Here is a 16,882-nt window from a genome sequence, read left to right on the forward strand (position 1 = left end):
TAAACACAGCTGAACAAAATGAATGTTGTCTTGGTAATCAGATCATACAGTGCATGTTAAGAATAAGGAATTTGACTTCTCAGTCAAATTAAGTTTATTTGCATTATAACAACCAATAGAAAAAGGAAAACAAGTATTTTATTTGAAGTACAAAGACATTCAGTTGTCCTCTGTGAACTTTGCAGCGACAAAAACCACAGCACGTCCATCAAAATAGACAGAAAAAGAACTCAGTATTTATGGTAAAATACACTTTCTATTTACAATTTACAATTAAAAAAATGGTTATGAAGAATGAAAACAAGGTTTTCTACAAAGAATTAGTAATACTGCAAAACCAACGGGGCATGCCGAGCATGACGAATAAGAAGAAATATACATTACATTTACAGTCGTTACATACATATTTCTCAGAAAACAGACAGGCTTACCAATTTGCGATCATATACCATGATTCTGAATCGGTTTTTAAACTTTAATGGCTCAAAAATATAGTTGCATGAATACAAAAATATATGCTAATGTTTCCTTTAATTTTAGATACTTTACGTCATTTGTTTATAAACCTATAGTGCAGGATTTTAGCTATATAAATGTCATTGCTAAATACATCTCTTTTCAGCTTAGACACGGGTCCCTGTTTTATGCAATATGTGTGCACATCTGGCTTTGATACTTCGATACATTATCAGTGTGCCCAAGAGCCTACAGGCAGAGCTGCACTCCTCTGTGCACAGGAGATATTTGAATGACGGAGCGTGTGTGCACTTGCTTTATTCTCTAGTGCAAAGTGTGCAGGTTTATAGGTATAGAAAAGCGGCATAAAATGCCCGCAGAAACATTCTATGTAAATGAGATCAGACATATTGGGTTTGATTTACAAAACTTTTTCCAATGCGGATTTCGAATTGAAAACGACGTTCTTACATCAAGCCCTTTGTTGTTTTTTGTTTCTATTGTGTTGAATTCAAAATGTGTCACGTGGGTAACCTTGCCAGGCGTGTGTACATTCAATTGCCAATGGTCATTGTCCATTATGGGGACCAGCTGACAAAAAGGGCCACCAGGGACAGTAGGGAGACATCAATTTCCCTTTAGCAAAACTTGGAAATAGCTTCTTAAACATGAAGACAATCTTTCAACACAATTTCACACACATAACCTAAAAAAGACAAGGAGTCACACTTGCTTAGGTTGTCTGATATTTTAGCACCCTTGGTAGGTGGAGTAGCCAATCAGCTTGCTCTAATCCCATGCTGAATGTGAATTTCCAAACAGGTTAGGGGCAAGCTGCTTAAATCCATCCTCCTAAGCCCAGCGCTAAGCTCTCCCACTGCCCTGCCTGCTGTCCATTCATCCACCTCCCTCACTCGATACGTCTTGCTATCTTCCTTCTGCCTTACCTTTTCGAGGGCATCACTTCAGCCTGCCATCACCAGCCACAAAAAACAGCCAAGGAAATGGAAGATGGGCTCCGCTTGTAGCCCCACCTTGCATCTCCATGGCAACCTTTTCCATGTAGTGCCGTCGGTATTTAATTGCTTTTATCCCTCTGAGCGTTTGCCTCAGGATGCTAATACCAACAATACCACATTCCCCGGGCTTCACCAGCCAGTAATGGTGCAGGGGGTCCAGCGGTAAGGACCTCACTTTGTTCAGGCCGACAACTTGGACACTGGGCTGTTACTAGTTGTTGAAGCTCAGCAAACACATTGCTATTGCATCATTCTTAATTGGTTCCCTATGAAGTTGCACTAAAACAGAAATCTGTGCGCACAAATTAGAATGTTGCTGGTATAATTGACGGGTTTTGCTTGGAATGCTCCCAACCTAAAACCAACAAGATCTCCCATCCTAAAATGGAAGCCTGGCCTAACTGGCCGAACTTGAGTTCCCGTATCTGGTTTTTGGTATTTCTGTGTCACTTAATGTTTTTGAGGGATCTGGTTACACATACATAATGTATAGACATTAGTAAACAATGGCACTGTTATGCTTTTGTATAGATTTGAATTTGTGTAAATAGATAGAAAAATACATGTATTATAGCAGCAGTAAACTTTCCAATGCAAATATGTCAAAATGAACATTTTTTCTGAAAAATAATGATTTTGAAGAGGCCTATGTAATCAGTAGTTGTTTTAACTGTACCCAAGCAGATGAGCATTTTATTATTATTATGTTTATGGAGTATGTATAGCGCCCATACTGCTTTTAATCAAGGAGATTTGGTTGTTAGTGACCTGCGAATATTTGTGGGTCAACGAGCCAAAGGTACAGAGATCTGAGAGAATGTGCAGGGCACTTCTGAGTGCCCGAAACAGCACCCCTATCTTACTGAAGCACTCCACTCCAGCCATCAACTGACCTCTGACCTCCATGGCCACCACACCGCACCTCATGAATAAGTTATGCTTTGTTTCTGAAATGTGCAATAGTGCTAGAAACAAGAAATATATATTTATCATGCCAACCCACATTAGTAGGCAGTAGGGCTCGCTTTAAGGCCCAGAGTATTTGGCAGCACCATGCGTTCTATTACAGGGCCCAATGTTTTTATTTCTGGGTCTGAACTGAAAAGAATTTCAACAAATATCTGGAAAGTTTGAAATGTTCATTAAACCACTCTAGAAGCCACCATGGCAGCAGATCAGACCCTCAAACTCATCAATAAAGAACTCTCATAAAGAACTCAAAATGTCCTTTTAAATAACTGCTCAGGAACCCCCTCTCAATTGTGATGTTCCAATCAATTACAGATCTTAAACCAACGAAAATGTCCTGATTAAAATCAATGAGAGAAAATAGAAACTATTGTGGTTAGAGTTTCAGGAATCCGGTGACTTGTGACTCCACACCTTACCATGTGACCCCGAGCAAGCCATGCTCGCTATCCCACAACAAACCAGCAAAAGCTGTCGTATTTCTGTGTTCTTAGACTCAAATACCTGCTCAGCACCACAAAGCAACTCAATCCTTTTTCACCTATGGAAGACCTTAAGCTGCATTGTCTTCACCTATTGCAACTATGAAAAGAGCCTTCATGAAGGTGCACAGGCATACCAGCTCTGCAAACTCTAGACTGGAAGGATCTCAGTGGACAAAATCCTTCACCATCTTCACACCTGGGATCACCTCCTTTTGTCCTCAAATGAAACGCACATGCTCCTAGTTGCCCACTGCATATCACCTACGTCCCCATGCAATAAGAATGGAAAACTTCAGTGTATCTGCTACAGGTTTCAACAGTCCAAACTATGCAGTTATTGAATCTGATGCAACCTTTACTCAATATCTCAACTTCAAATCATATTTTAAAGATTCTTGAAACCCTCCCTGGTCTGTGATTCCTTTTCAGGCCAGCCCACCCCAAACTAAAGCTATGCTCCATTTGAAAAGAAATCTTCAACTTCTAGGACTCCTAACATTCTGTACTGATCCTAAAACACGACTATCCATCTACAAAAACCCATAATCAATTTGGATAACACATGCCAATAACTTGTCCGGGACCAATTACAGGTTTCATCAACTAAACCAGCATGTGACACCGACCTCCTAGCAAAATCCCAGCAAATGGGATGCCAAGGAGTGCACACAATAACCAGCAAGCGTGAACATTTTCCGAGAATCCTAAAAAAGTGAGCTGCCCTCCTTCCCTTCTTCCTTCCATGGCCTTGCCTACAGACATCCTTGCAACAATCATTGGAGCATTTGTCATGTCCTCTTAAATGACAGGGCACACTATGACCACCTATTCTACTTCCAAACGTACGTTCTAGCTTATAATGCTTAAGTGAGAAGTTCTATGTGACAAATGTGCACTAAATAAATATCAATTCAGATAATATAAAATAACTAACATCATATATAAATAGAAATAAAAATGAATAGATGTAATTTCTTATACCAAAACGCCTGCTTCTTGTACACATGTGTATATCATTGTGTTTGAAATATGCAATGGTACTTGAATCATGGTAGTTGTATAAGTAAATGCGTTTTGGAAAATTGTTTCATTTTGCAGAAGATTGCTCGACCGATTCTTAATTTTTTTACCTTGCATTTTATATTCCCTTAGAAAGTAATAAAGATGTCACATCGACTAAAAGCAAACATGTAAGCATATAACATATTTCAACTTTGTAAAGCTAGAAATGACCATTTTTACTCCGCAAGGGATAATATGATGGAGTCCTAAGAGAAGTGAGGAAACCCAAACTAATATTGACCATTCTTAAAAGCCTCTTTTAATTCCCCCTACTTTCTGAAATACAGGTATGGCAGCCACCAGGGATTTTGTGACCAAATAAAGGAATGAGGACACATGGTAAATTCCTTTACAAGGTCACAGAACTCCAAGGTGCCTTGCAATGACACTTTTTTGATACGATAGGTGGTGTGCTGTTCCTTACATGGATGCAGCGTCGTACCCTTTAATATGCATTCTCTTTCTCAATCTAATGAAAGAGATCTTTCACTTGTTACTACAAGTAATCCTAGTAGAATATGTTCGGATATAAAAAAGCATGTAATGTGTTGAAAAAATATTATAATACAATTATAATATATAATTCCTGAGGATTCAATTAAGTAATAACGTGCAGATAGCTCATTGCACAGCTGTACAGATTCCTGGAAATCTATCTGGCAAGAAAGGCATCTAAAAAGCTACTCACAGCGTTAGGTAAGTGCTTCAGCAGCGCATATACCCACTTGGACAGTCAGATGCCATGGGCTGTCCTGCCATACCAGAAGACAATCAATGTCATATTGTCCTAACCGCATTTCCTTCACAGCTTGTAAGCCAATTGGTCCCTGCAATTCTCAGCTAGGGCAAGTCTCCTGAAGCGGCTTACAGATGCCAGAGGCACATGCAGGAGAAATCATGTTGGGTGCCTGTTAGTGTGGGGGGGTTCACTGGATCAAGAGATGTGGTTAATAATTGTTGTGGCGCTGCCCAGTCAAGGTCAGGCCCACTTAAAGCCCTGCATGGCCAGGTTTCTATTTGAATTATGGTGAAGCTATGAACAAGAAAATGTAAACTGAATTTAATACTGAATTACAAAAATCATAAAATATGTTTTAAAAGTCCATGTTGCTGCTAACTAAAGAAAAACATTTTCGGTCAGCAGTGCTATGGCTTAGAGTAGATGTGGAGGTTTGCAGGGGGTTAAAAAACGGTGACTGATAATTCCTGGGGTACAGTGTCAGGGCCGCCCAATTAAAAAAATGAAACTCTGCAGAGTTTCGTGACAGAAAAAAAAAACGACAAAGAAAATGGCCGCCATGGAAAGGGAAAACGGAGTCCGTTTTCCCTTTCCATGGCGGCCATCAGGAGCGAATGCGCTGGGAACACAAGTGTTGGCAGTTGGGAGGGCGGAAGAGAGGGAGCGGAAGAAAAAAAAAAAACGCACCTGCGTTTGGAAGCCTCCAGACGTGTGGAGGTGCGGAGCGGGGATGGCCCGCTCCGAGTCTCCACACTGCTGGAGCCTGCTAGTTTTCCCCAGCGGGGACGCAGGAGCAAAAAGGTAAGTGGGGTAGGGAGGAGGGAGGAAATGAAAAACAAAAAAAGAAAAAGCTTACTCGTGTCCCCGGTGGGGGTGAAGGCAGCCTCTCAGCCGTGGGAGGTTCGGAGCAGGGATGGCCCCGCTTTGAGCCTCCTCATTGGCTGAGGGGCTGCCACGCCCCCGCCGAGGACAAGGCGGCTGGAATCCCAGCCGAGAATTGAAGGATTCTCGACCAAGTAAGGGCCCGGCGAGAGCCAATCAGAATGCTTGTTGCATTCAGCTTGTCTCTCGCCGGGTACTAATTATATTTACACAGATTTCCTTTTTAGGAAAAACAGGAAACATAATACATTAACGCACTGTTTTACTGTTCAGATTACTTTCATCAAACATGTTTGGGAGATGCATGGAAAACTCTGATCAGCAGATTAAAATGATAAACATATTGCTTTCTTAATTAACCTCCTATGTATGCTTGGTAAGGAAATGCAAGTAAAGTTCGGCTGAAACAGGGACAAAAGAGAAAACGGAGGGAAGGGAAAGGAAGGGGGATGGGCAAAGGGGCGATATGTGGGCTGATCCCCACATTGAAGAAAAAAAACAACAGTAAATGGGGCTTGAAGGGCAATATAGACAGATGGGGTGTGATCTACTAAAGACATTGGACTCGGCATATACAGAGCAGCAAACGCCAGCATTTTCTGGGCCCAAAAGTAGAATTTGATTGTTAACAGTGTTTAATTCAGCCACACGTCCAGTGGGAAGGTGATCAGAGCAGTGCCTCCATCCATGCAAAGATCAACCAACATAGAGACCTAACCAAGTCCTTGCTTCTTGCTGGTGGAACCCCTGCTTGTTGGGAAGCATCTCAGTGAAATCATACATTTTATGGATCACTGCCTTTTTTCCGTGATTTTAGTCTAAAAAGGGAGTACAGGGATATATATCCAAGTCAGCTGGGATAAGAAGAGGTTTCTTTAATAAGGGACTAATCTGTAAACCTTAAACACCTGGGGGACCCATCCTATGAGCCAACAATTAGTTGACCAAATTGGAAATGGTTAAGAGAAACATGATGGTTCATGATGGTTCTTGATCACCTTGACCAATCAAGGACCTACACATGAATGCATTGCGTTGAGGCTGATTAAGAATGCTACCAACGCCATGTAGAGGCGCGATATACATCCAAGTAAGATGGATGCAGTGGGGGGCGTTGGAGCCAAATACCAGGTGAGCAAAAGGGCTGACTATATTGGTCAGCAGAAAAAAGGACCAGATGTTTCCTACCCTGACTTCAAAGAAGGGATCTGTTCAAATGAATGCAGCTAATGTAAGGGGTATAGTCGCGGAAAGGGCCATCAGAAAAGTAGGCTCATTAGTCGAGATAAAGACCACCAGGCAAATGTTACAGGATAGTAACCTTTTAAGGTAAAAAGTATTAGTTTCTTGCTTGAGTGATGTCATGATTGTAAAGTGAAGATTGGGATAAACCCGAACACTGTTTTCTGATAAGGACTGCTGTCTAAAGGTCCCTTGCGTTCCGGTATCTTATTGGGATTTTTAAATAGTTTAAGTTCTGAGTTGAATTATTTCACTATATGGATGCAGATGACTTGCTGAGTTGGGTTCTCATGGAATACAAGGTCCGAGGTGGTAGTGATCCAGACTATTGAGGGTAGCACAGGATCAGGAGGCCAAATGGGTGCAGTGACCTAACAATTAGATCAGATAGAGGAATCAGGTTAAAAAGCCATCCAGTTTCCTGGAAAGTCAAAGAGGGTCAGGGTGTGCTTTAGATAAACATGTGGTCTATTAATTAATGATCATCCCAGATCAAAGGTTCAATAGCAGAACGATTGATGTTATTGAGGTGGGAGGGTGTTCTCGGACATATATACGTAGAGCAAATCAAAACGAAGTTCACCTAAAACATTGGAAGGGGTCAGGAGATAGGTATTGTCACCCGACAAATTAAAATCACTCACAAAATTCACATTCCTATGAAGGATGGAGATCTGAGTGACATTCCTACTTAGGTCAAAGGCAAAGCTGGCGTCAGACCGGGGGAATGATAACTATGTGGGATTGTGGGGCAATGATTAGTTTAAATGCCTACAATTTTGCATTGATAATAGAGACTTAAAAGTAGTTTAATGTACGCAGATAATTGTCTGAAAGTTCCAGCTACTCCACCCCAGGAGGATTGGTCCTATTGGCACACAAAATGTCATATCCTAGTAAAAGGCCAGTTTAATGATAAGATATGATATTTATAACATACCCAGGGATTGTACCTGTGTTTTTCCGTGTCATCTGGCTTCCAACCCAAGCACGTTGCCGCTGACCTATCCTCTCCTGCCAGTCCAGCAAGTGTCATGCTTAGAGAAGAATGGGAGTACATGACCATGTTAGCGGACTGGGCTTCCGCGTATTTGAAATCCTTTATTCAAAGGTGCCTTTACAGTACAATTGGTGTGAAATAGGACTGACCTGCCAACTATTATGTGCTTTGAAACCACTGATATTAATGTCAAACATATGAATATTGTTCAATTTAGCACAGATCAGTGGCCTGTGAGCGCTAGTGGTGTGGCAAATTTAGCCTGGTTGCACAATATAAAAACAGGGAAAGGGGAAAAGGGAACACATGATTATACATAGTATTGGGTTCTGATATCATCACTGCCAAACATTGGAGTGACAGGGTGGAAGGCTTGGGATGAAGCGAGGACGAAAGAGAAATTGGGGTTACAGAGAGCAAGAAAGCATTCCATGATAATGACTGCTTGCTGGATAACATGTGGAATGTAATAAGCGGGATCTGAATTAAGGTCACTCTTTTCTTTTAGCTCACACTGCTTTGCATTTTGGTAACAGTCGACATGGTCCTTCAACCACCAATGTCACTGCAGAGAAAATGTAGAAGAAAGGGGCAAATGGGGATGACATCTTCTATTTGCTTTGAACCCAGAGGACCATGTCTTACATTTCTTTGTGACCACATGGAATCCACTTGAGGACAGCTATTGCGAAGCATATGTTAATTCTATGGGCACTTTGTCTTTCTAACTACATTCTACCTAATGCAAAATGCGTGTAATCTTCCCACAGATTTATATTCTACAATCAGGAATTCAGGTGCCATAGCACATGCCACTTATGAGACTTAAAATTTGGACCACTGATTTTTAAAACCTATGGAAGTCAATAAAAATATTCTAAATGTTCATACATTCTGATAATGTCACATTTTTAAATGTTAAACCTCATTATCTTGCAACTAGAAAATAAGAAAAATCCAGAGAACAATATGATGATTACATTTAAATGTGGCCCGGACTGTATAGATGCAAAATGTTAAATGAGGATTTTCAGTGCCACGGACATGTCGCTTCACCAATAGGAAGAGCACCACTGTTCCATCATTAATTCGAGTTTAGGGGGTGACTATATGGATAGGATGAAGTGTTTCCCTTCCCTCTATTCGGTGCATCTTCTTTTTCCTTGTCCTTGTCCGCTGTCTGTCCGTCATATTGTTTGTACATTTATCCTATCTTCTAGTCTGCCAGTTATCTTACCACGCCTTATCCTTCTGATCCGAAGGAGCGCTTTGATGGATATACTAACTTCGTAGTAATTGCGTGAGTATTGTGTATATGCACATTCATTATGTGGAGCGTTGGCTACCATTTACTGAAAACCCATGTGCATAAACAAGTCAATGGAAGAGACTCATTTTGAAACTCCAATGTGTCTTTCTAAAATATTGTGTCTGTTTTTCTTATTTTAATACAACATGTATTCAGAAACCTTACTTGGTCTTATATATCATTGTAGTTATAGCCAATCGAAAAAATACAATACTGATTACCTATAATCCAAAAGATATGAAACAAATGCCTATCCACAGTGTCCATCAGAAAGAGAGCGTTTTAGAGGAAGAGTTTCAACTTGTTCCGATAGGATTTGCAGGTCTAGTTTTAATCAAGTTGGTAGCAAACAGTCTGTGGACTGGTGTTTGTTCTATTCATTTAACTATTTAAAGAGTTGGTTCAGAGCCAGCTTTCACTTAATCTATGATGCAGTTGCAAAGTGTATTTAGAAATACATATTGAAGCATCAGAAATAATGCACCGTTAACAGTGCATGAGTGACAAATTAATAAGATTATGAAATTTGCAATGTATTAATTCATATCAGAAAAAAACACTATTTTACTGTATATCACGGAATAAAAAAGGCAAAGAACAAATAAATACTAGAGGTGGTAGACATGTTCAAGGGTTATTCTAAATTGTATTTATGCCTCATTGGTGTAGGAATAGACATGGTTACATATTCCACAGAGCACCCACAGAGCACACTCAGTATGAACACCAAGGGCCAATTTACAGATCCCACAGAGCACGCTCAGTATGAACACCAGGGGCCAATTTACAGACCCCACAGGGCACGCTCAGTATGAACACCAAGTGGCCAATGTACAGATCCCACAGAGCACGCTCAGTATGAACACCAAGTGGCCAATTTACAGATCCCACAGGGCACGCTCAGTATGAACACCAAGTGGCCAATGTACAGATCCCACAGAGCTCGCTCACTATGAACACCAAGTGGCCAATTTACAGATCCCACAGAGCACGCTCAGTATGAACACCAAGTGGCCAATGTACAGATCCCACAGGGCACACTCAGCATGAACACCAAGGGCCAATTTACAGATCCCACAGAGCACGCTCAGTATGAACACCAAGTGGCCAATTTACAGATCCCACAGGGCTCGCTCAGTATGAACACCAAGTGGCCAATGTACAGATCCCACAGAGCCCGCTCACTATGAACACCAAGTGGCCAATTTACAGATCCCACAGAGCACGCTCAGTATGAACACCAAGTGGCCAATGTACAGATCCCACAGGGCACACTCAGTATGAACACCAAGGGCCAATTTACAGATCTCACAGAGCACGCTCAGTATGAACACCAAGTGGCCAATTTACAGATCCCACAGGGCACGCTCAGTATGAACACCAAGTGGCCAATGTACAGATCCCACAGAGCCCGCTCACTATGAACACCAAGTGGCCAATTTACAGATCCCACAGAGCACGCTCAGTATGAACACCAAGTGGCCAATGTACAGATCCCACAGAGCACGCTCAGTATGAACACCAAGTGGCCAATGTACAGACCCCACAGAGCACGCTCAGTATGAACACCAAGTGGCCAATGTACAGACCCCACAGAGCACGCTCAGTATGAACACCAAGTGGCCAATGTACAGATCCCACAGGGCACACTCAGTATGAACACCAAGGGCCAATTTACAGATCCCACAGAGCACGCTCAGTATGAACACCAAGTGGCCAATGTACAGATCCCACAGAGCACGCTCAATATGAACACCAAGTGGCCAATGTACAGATCCCACAGGGCACACTCAGTATGAACACCAAGGGCCAATTTACAGATCCCACAGAGCACGCTCAGAATGAACACCAAGTGGCCAATGTACAGATCCCACAGGGCACGCTCAGTATGAACACCAAGTGGCCAATGTACAGATCCCACAGGGCACGCTCAGTATGAACACCCAGTGGCCAATGTACAGATCCCACAGAGGATGCTCAGTATGGACACTGAGGGTCCAATTTACAGATCCCACAGAGCACGCTCAGTAAGAACACCAAGGGGCCAATGTACAGATCCCACAGAGGATGCTCAGTATGGACACTGAGGGTCCAATTTACAGATCCCACAGAGCACGCTCAGTATGCACACCAAGGGCCAATTTACAGATCCCACAGGGCACACTCAGCATGAACACCAAGGGCCAATTTACAGATCCCACAGAGCCCACTCACTATGAACACCAAGTGGCCAATTTACAGATCCCACAGGGCACGCTCAGTAAGAACACCAAGTGGCCAATGTACAGATCCCACAGAGCATGCTCAATATGAACAACAACTGGCCAATGTACACATCCCACAGAGCACGCTCAGTATGAACACCAAGTAGCCAATTTACAGAGTACAACTGATGGGCAAAGAGGTGCTTGGATATTGAGCCTGAAAACCCTGTTGGACATGTTTCTTGCTCGTATGAGGAGACTTGCCTGCTAGGGAAAGGACTGACTGGCACTGGTCTCCAGATTTGTTGGACTACAACTCCCATCATCATCAGCAAGCATAGTCAATAGTGAGGGATGACAGTAGTCATAGTCTAAAACCTCTAGAGACCTGCAGGTTGCACACCTCTTGACTGAGGGGACAGGGAACCGACAGCCTGAACCCACATCCATATAAGTGTTGGGTGCATTCCCAACAATATGTGAATTCATCAACTGAACCCATCTGTGTTAAGGGGTGCATTTGCAAAGATAGTCCTTAAGGAACCCCTGAAACAATTCCACTGCTAGACAATTTACTCCTTCATTTTTTAAACAGACCTTCTAAAAAGGGCTTGCAAATGCTGGGAGTAGTCTGTTAAGATCCTAAGCAACATTGTGCATTTCCCTGTGATTGGCCTGTCAGAAGGGATACCGTGTGCTCCGGCGTCCATGTTCAAGGGCTGCCTCATTCCTAAGCGCATTCTTGTACGAAACAGAGGGGAGCCCTGGAATGAAGCCACCAATAACGTACCCCGTCCCTAAGCATTCAAATTATGCAGGTGGGTGGAATTGACCACTCAAAAAAATGTGTGCAGGCAGATACTACTTTACCACTTTTTGATACTCACCAATTACAAAATGCAAGATTTATTTGAACTTCCTGGTGCATTTGGCACACGCGAGTTTCAAAGTAATTTTGCCACCCTATGGTCTTCGTTTCGGTATCCAGTGAATTGTTGCGACTGGAAATGCCACCGGGAGGCGATGCTCATTTGAATTTGCACCCTGAATGAATTCAAGCACTTCCCAAGATATACTAGGACTGCAGTTTTTAAAAGTAAATAACACCAGTTCTAGAATATGTAAGAAAAGGCATTTTAGGATTTAGGAATAAAAAACATTGCCTCACTGCCCACATTTTCCTGGCAAAATGTCCATATGGAACCATGTGCAGTTACTGAAATAACATGACCAGTAAAGATTTGACATTCCCAAAATGGGTGCACATTGGAGGTACTATTAGGTTTACACATATTAATGCTCAGGCACTTGAATGCACTGTCATGAATGTGTGGACCCAGTCAGTTGCCCTTAAGTCCGTGTTGTGCAGTAAATGGGCCAGTGGTATAAGTGAAGCAGCTGGAATGCCAGATGTTTCAAACAAGCTAAGTTGTAAGTAAAGGTATTCTTCCTTCTTGGGATTATAAATAGGAGTACATTTTCAAGGTCACTAGTTAGTGCCAAACGTGCTATAAGTGCAAGAAGGCCAGAGTGCATTCTCTGATATGACACATGTATACCCTGATTGTACATGCAGGCTTCTCAGTAGCATATGAGCACTTGCCTTTCGTGAGATGCCATCATTTTAGCAACACAGACAGACCATGCTGGAGTAGTCAACATAGTGGAGATCTAGATAGCTTATATTAATAGGTACAGTACAGTACAGTGCAGTACAAGCTATACCAAATTAAGTGGGCAGCTAATATTTCAGAGGAGCAATTATAAGCAGCCCTCCATATCCAGCTAAGGGAGCGAAATCCAGAAACAATACACAAGAATAAGTCAAGTCTGGCAACTCAATAACAAAGCTCACCTCGTGAGTTTTAAAGCAGAGCCAATAGATTGGCCCACAGCGTGACCAATGACCAATGATTATTGGGTTGTTTCCATGACAAGTGGAATGGGAGGTAGGCATATTTTTCACATTTTAGCCATTCAATTGAAGCTGGCGCCTGCAGGCATTGACTTGCCCTCGCATGGTATGGATTTGTGTGATGAAGGGTGGGAGCAGAGGTCATGTACCGCCACAGGTAACGATCTCTAGTCTTTACCATGCTACCCCCATTGCTCAACAAACACACATGGGGCCCAATTAATAGAATTTTTTGCACGGTGCAAAGTCAGTGCAATGTCAGTGCAGAGTTAAGACTTTGAACTGACTTTGCACTGCAAAAATACACTTTGCACAGTTCCATGAATCAGGGTGTGTGTTGGCAGTGCAAAGTGACTTTGCAGCAAAAGTAGCATTAGTGGAGCTGACTCTGAACTCTTATTTCAGATACAATAGGCTTATGTAATCCTGAAAGAATGGGCAATATACTCAGAAAGGGCGTTTCAAGAGCAGCGGGGGATATCAGTATCATTGGTAAGCATATCGTATACAGGCAAGAGGTAGGGCACGTCTCATCAGTTTCACATTTCACTGCAATTGACTACTTCGTCAATTGCACTGCCTCTAAAGACAAAGCAGTGGACAATATAGCAAAATACATATAAAAATGCAACCAGCTGAAGGCCAAATAGAAGGCATGTTACAAAACTATGGCAATATTCATGGATGTATGCATGTGATCATTCATGCTGATCCTTTTTTTCTGTAGGTCCATATGCCCTTTTATATTTATACTATTTACAAAAATATAAATACTTTAAGATAGTCCCCGTGAAACCTCAGTAAAGTGATGGTGCAAACACTTAGGTTTCAAGGTGATATGTTTCTCCTTCAATCACTTCTACAGTGATATCTGCGTTTGTCTGAAACTGGGGCATATATGGAGAGTTGGCCTTCCCGTTTGAGGCTTCATTCGCAAGGATATCCTCGGTACACGGCGACGAGTCCAAAGAAGTGTACTGAAGAAATGCAATCTGGCTGTACCCAGAGTGGCTTTGACATGGATACACGGCTCTAGGATCCTCATTGAAATCATTCACGCTGGTTCCGGTTGAAGGAATGCCTAAATAGTAGCACTCACTTTCGGGGCTGGCACCATCAAGGAAGTTGTCATCGGTATCTGACGGCTCTGAAAACCCTTCTGAAGATACAGTGGAAGATGGCGAGGTTTTGCTTAACTGGCTCGGATTAAGGCCTGTGAAAATGAGCATTGCTTCATTGTCCCCTTCCCAAACATTACTGAGTGTTGAATCTTTACCAGGGCAATTTTGACCCAAAAGACATCTGGTAGAAGAGTCCCTACTGATGCTTCTTCGGTGTCCATGCAACCCACTGGAGTGGGAGTTTGTGACAATGACGGCATATTTTACGGACTCATTTGTGCTCTCTTGATATGACTTGTCAATGCTTGCACAAGCCGAATCCTGATCCGGATCCTCAACCTTTTCAAGCATTGAATGGATGGCCAGCAGGTCAACCTTGCTTTCAATTTTGAGATCTTTATTAACGCTGACATGTTCAAAGCTGATTTCCTGCTCCAGTAGAAATGGGGGCTGAAAGGCCAGAGTTTCATGGTGCTTAACGAAAAGCTGTTCAAGTGTCTCTGGCTGGAAGAAGAAAACACAACAATTAGAATGTAGCAGTTATTTAACAACCTTTTAACAAATAAACTATACACATAACTCTTAGTGCAAAATATTGATGTGGAAAGAAAATCCAATGAAGCACAGAGGAGAAGAAAAATGTCAATTTACGAGTTATTTTTCTAAGTCTTAGCGTTTCTTTGGGTGCCTTATAAATAATTTCAGTAAAGTCATATCGAGTGCTTTTCCTTGCTTGTTATCAAGTGTACAAGTTATTTGCACAGTGACTCATTGCAGATAAGCAGCAATGCATGACACATGGGGCTAATACTATCAGAAGATAGTAACATGCTGCAAAGGTTGGAACAGCATCACTGCCAGTTATCTTCTCCAAGTGAGTACTCGAGTGGTTGCAATAGTCCTGGAGTGCAGCATTATGGTGCTACAATATAAATATAATATGAAATATAAAATATGTGGACCCCACAGCTGCCACTTAGTTTGGCAACTTGGCAGTCCTGGATAACACGAGCATTGCAGTATACAGCCCGATAGAATCCATTTTTAAACAGACAGGGGTCTGCCGTTACCCGCTGACACCTTCACCTACATCTTTATATATGATTGTGTGGTGACAGCGTCTGCTGGCAGATTACTATCTAAATATAAGCACTGGCCTCTGGGCCCACGCCTACCTGTTGGGTTGCTTGTCTCAGGCGTGCACTTACCAGGTGGGTGTGAGACCTCCCTCTCACTTGGGATGTCTGCGCCCATGCACTTACCTGCTGCCTGCAGCAGGCACCTCTGGCACTTCCCCCTGGGGTACCCTCTAACACTTACACCCCTGCACCCCACACCCCTTCTCTTTCACTGAACTTGCACGTTCTGAATGTCACAAGACCAAGAAAGGACTGCTGTTTGTCTTTTATTTATTGTCATTTCTATTGTTTATCTTCTCCCTTTCTCTCGTCCATTTTTGCCTTGTGGCACTTTGAAACACTGTTCTTGCTGTATTAGCTCCATATAAATGTCCAATAAATAAATAGCATGAATAAGCCATGTCTGTTTTGACATGGTGGCTCATGCGCAAACACAATCATAAAGTAAACACATTTGTTTTTATTTTATTGTCGGCTTTTTGGACACTGGCTAGTTTCTGACAGGGCTGTACGGATATTCAGTTTTGTGGGCTGGATTTCACCCAAAACAACCGTTTGAGTTCCTCCACGGGAGCCAATTCTTCAAAGTGGTCCTTGCAGCAAAATGGACGGATCCCACCAGGGTGCTGATAACAGGACACGCTTTTGTGTATGTAGACAGAGGAAGGGGCAAAGTTAGAGAGGTTCAGGAGAGAACTTTCCAGTAGGAGAAGGGTTTCACCATTTTGGGATTCCACTTATTGTGCGCCTCTGCACTTCTCACAGACTGAGCAATTTCAGTATGACATCAGAAGGCAAATGACTGGGGCTTTAAAGAATAGTCCAGATTGGAATAGTCCAATCAGCTGTGGCCTTTTTCCTGCATTCATTGAATAATCTTTGGACATCTGGAGAAGGATTTTATGTGGAACTTTCTTAGGAGCAGAGTCTGCTCAAAAGCCCTCATAGAGATAAAGACAGTGACCTCCAAGAAAAGTGCATCCCTGAAGAACATGTGAGTTGCTATGCTGGACTGACAAGGTAGACTGCAACTGAGAACACTGGTACCCAGGAACCTGCGCACTGTAGGTGACAGAACCCTGCAAGTGCTCCCTGAGAAATTTTTGTCTTGAAGGTTCAGAGGAAAGGAACTACCTAGCCCCTGCAGATCCTGGATAGGGTCTCCAAGCATGTAAAGGTTCAAGGGATGTCCTTGCATCTCAGAACTGATTTGATGCTAGTCTGGCCACATTTTGCAACAAGGGAACCACCAGGGTCTGTTTTTGACCTCGATGAGCAACTACCTTCTTCATCTCCGTTTTACTTCACCCCGATGCTTCATGGTCTGTGACTCTGAGACC

General features: G+C 42.5%; 1 protein-coding gene across 1 annotated transcript in view; it reads right to left on the minus strand.

Moving 5' to 3' along the window:
* Positions 1-108: 108 nt before the first annotated feature.
* Positions 109-16,882, minus strand: part of LEPR (leptin receptor) — a 1,083,230-nt gene continuing 1,066,456 nt past the window's right edge. Inside the window, exon 21 of the mRNA XM_069641975.1 lies at positions 109-14,907. Coding sequence (XP_069498076.1) covers positions 14,104-14,907 — 804 coding nt within the window. The 3' untranslated portion in view covers positions 109-14,103. The remainder of the gene's footprint in view (positions 14,908-16,882) is intronic.

This window comes from Ambystoma mexicanum, chromosome 1q (genome assembly GCF_040938575.1).
Source record: "Ambystoma mexicanum isolate Mex_15411 chromosome 1q, UKY_AmexF1_1, whole genome shotgun sequence".
Taxonomy (NCBI): domain Eukaryota; kingdom Metazoa; phylum Chordata; class Amphibia; order Caudata; family Ambystomatidae; genus Ambystoma; species Ambystoma mexicanum.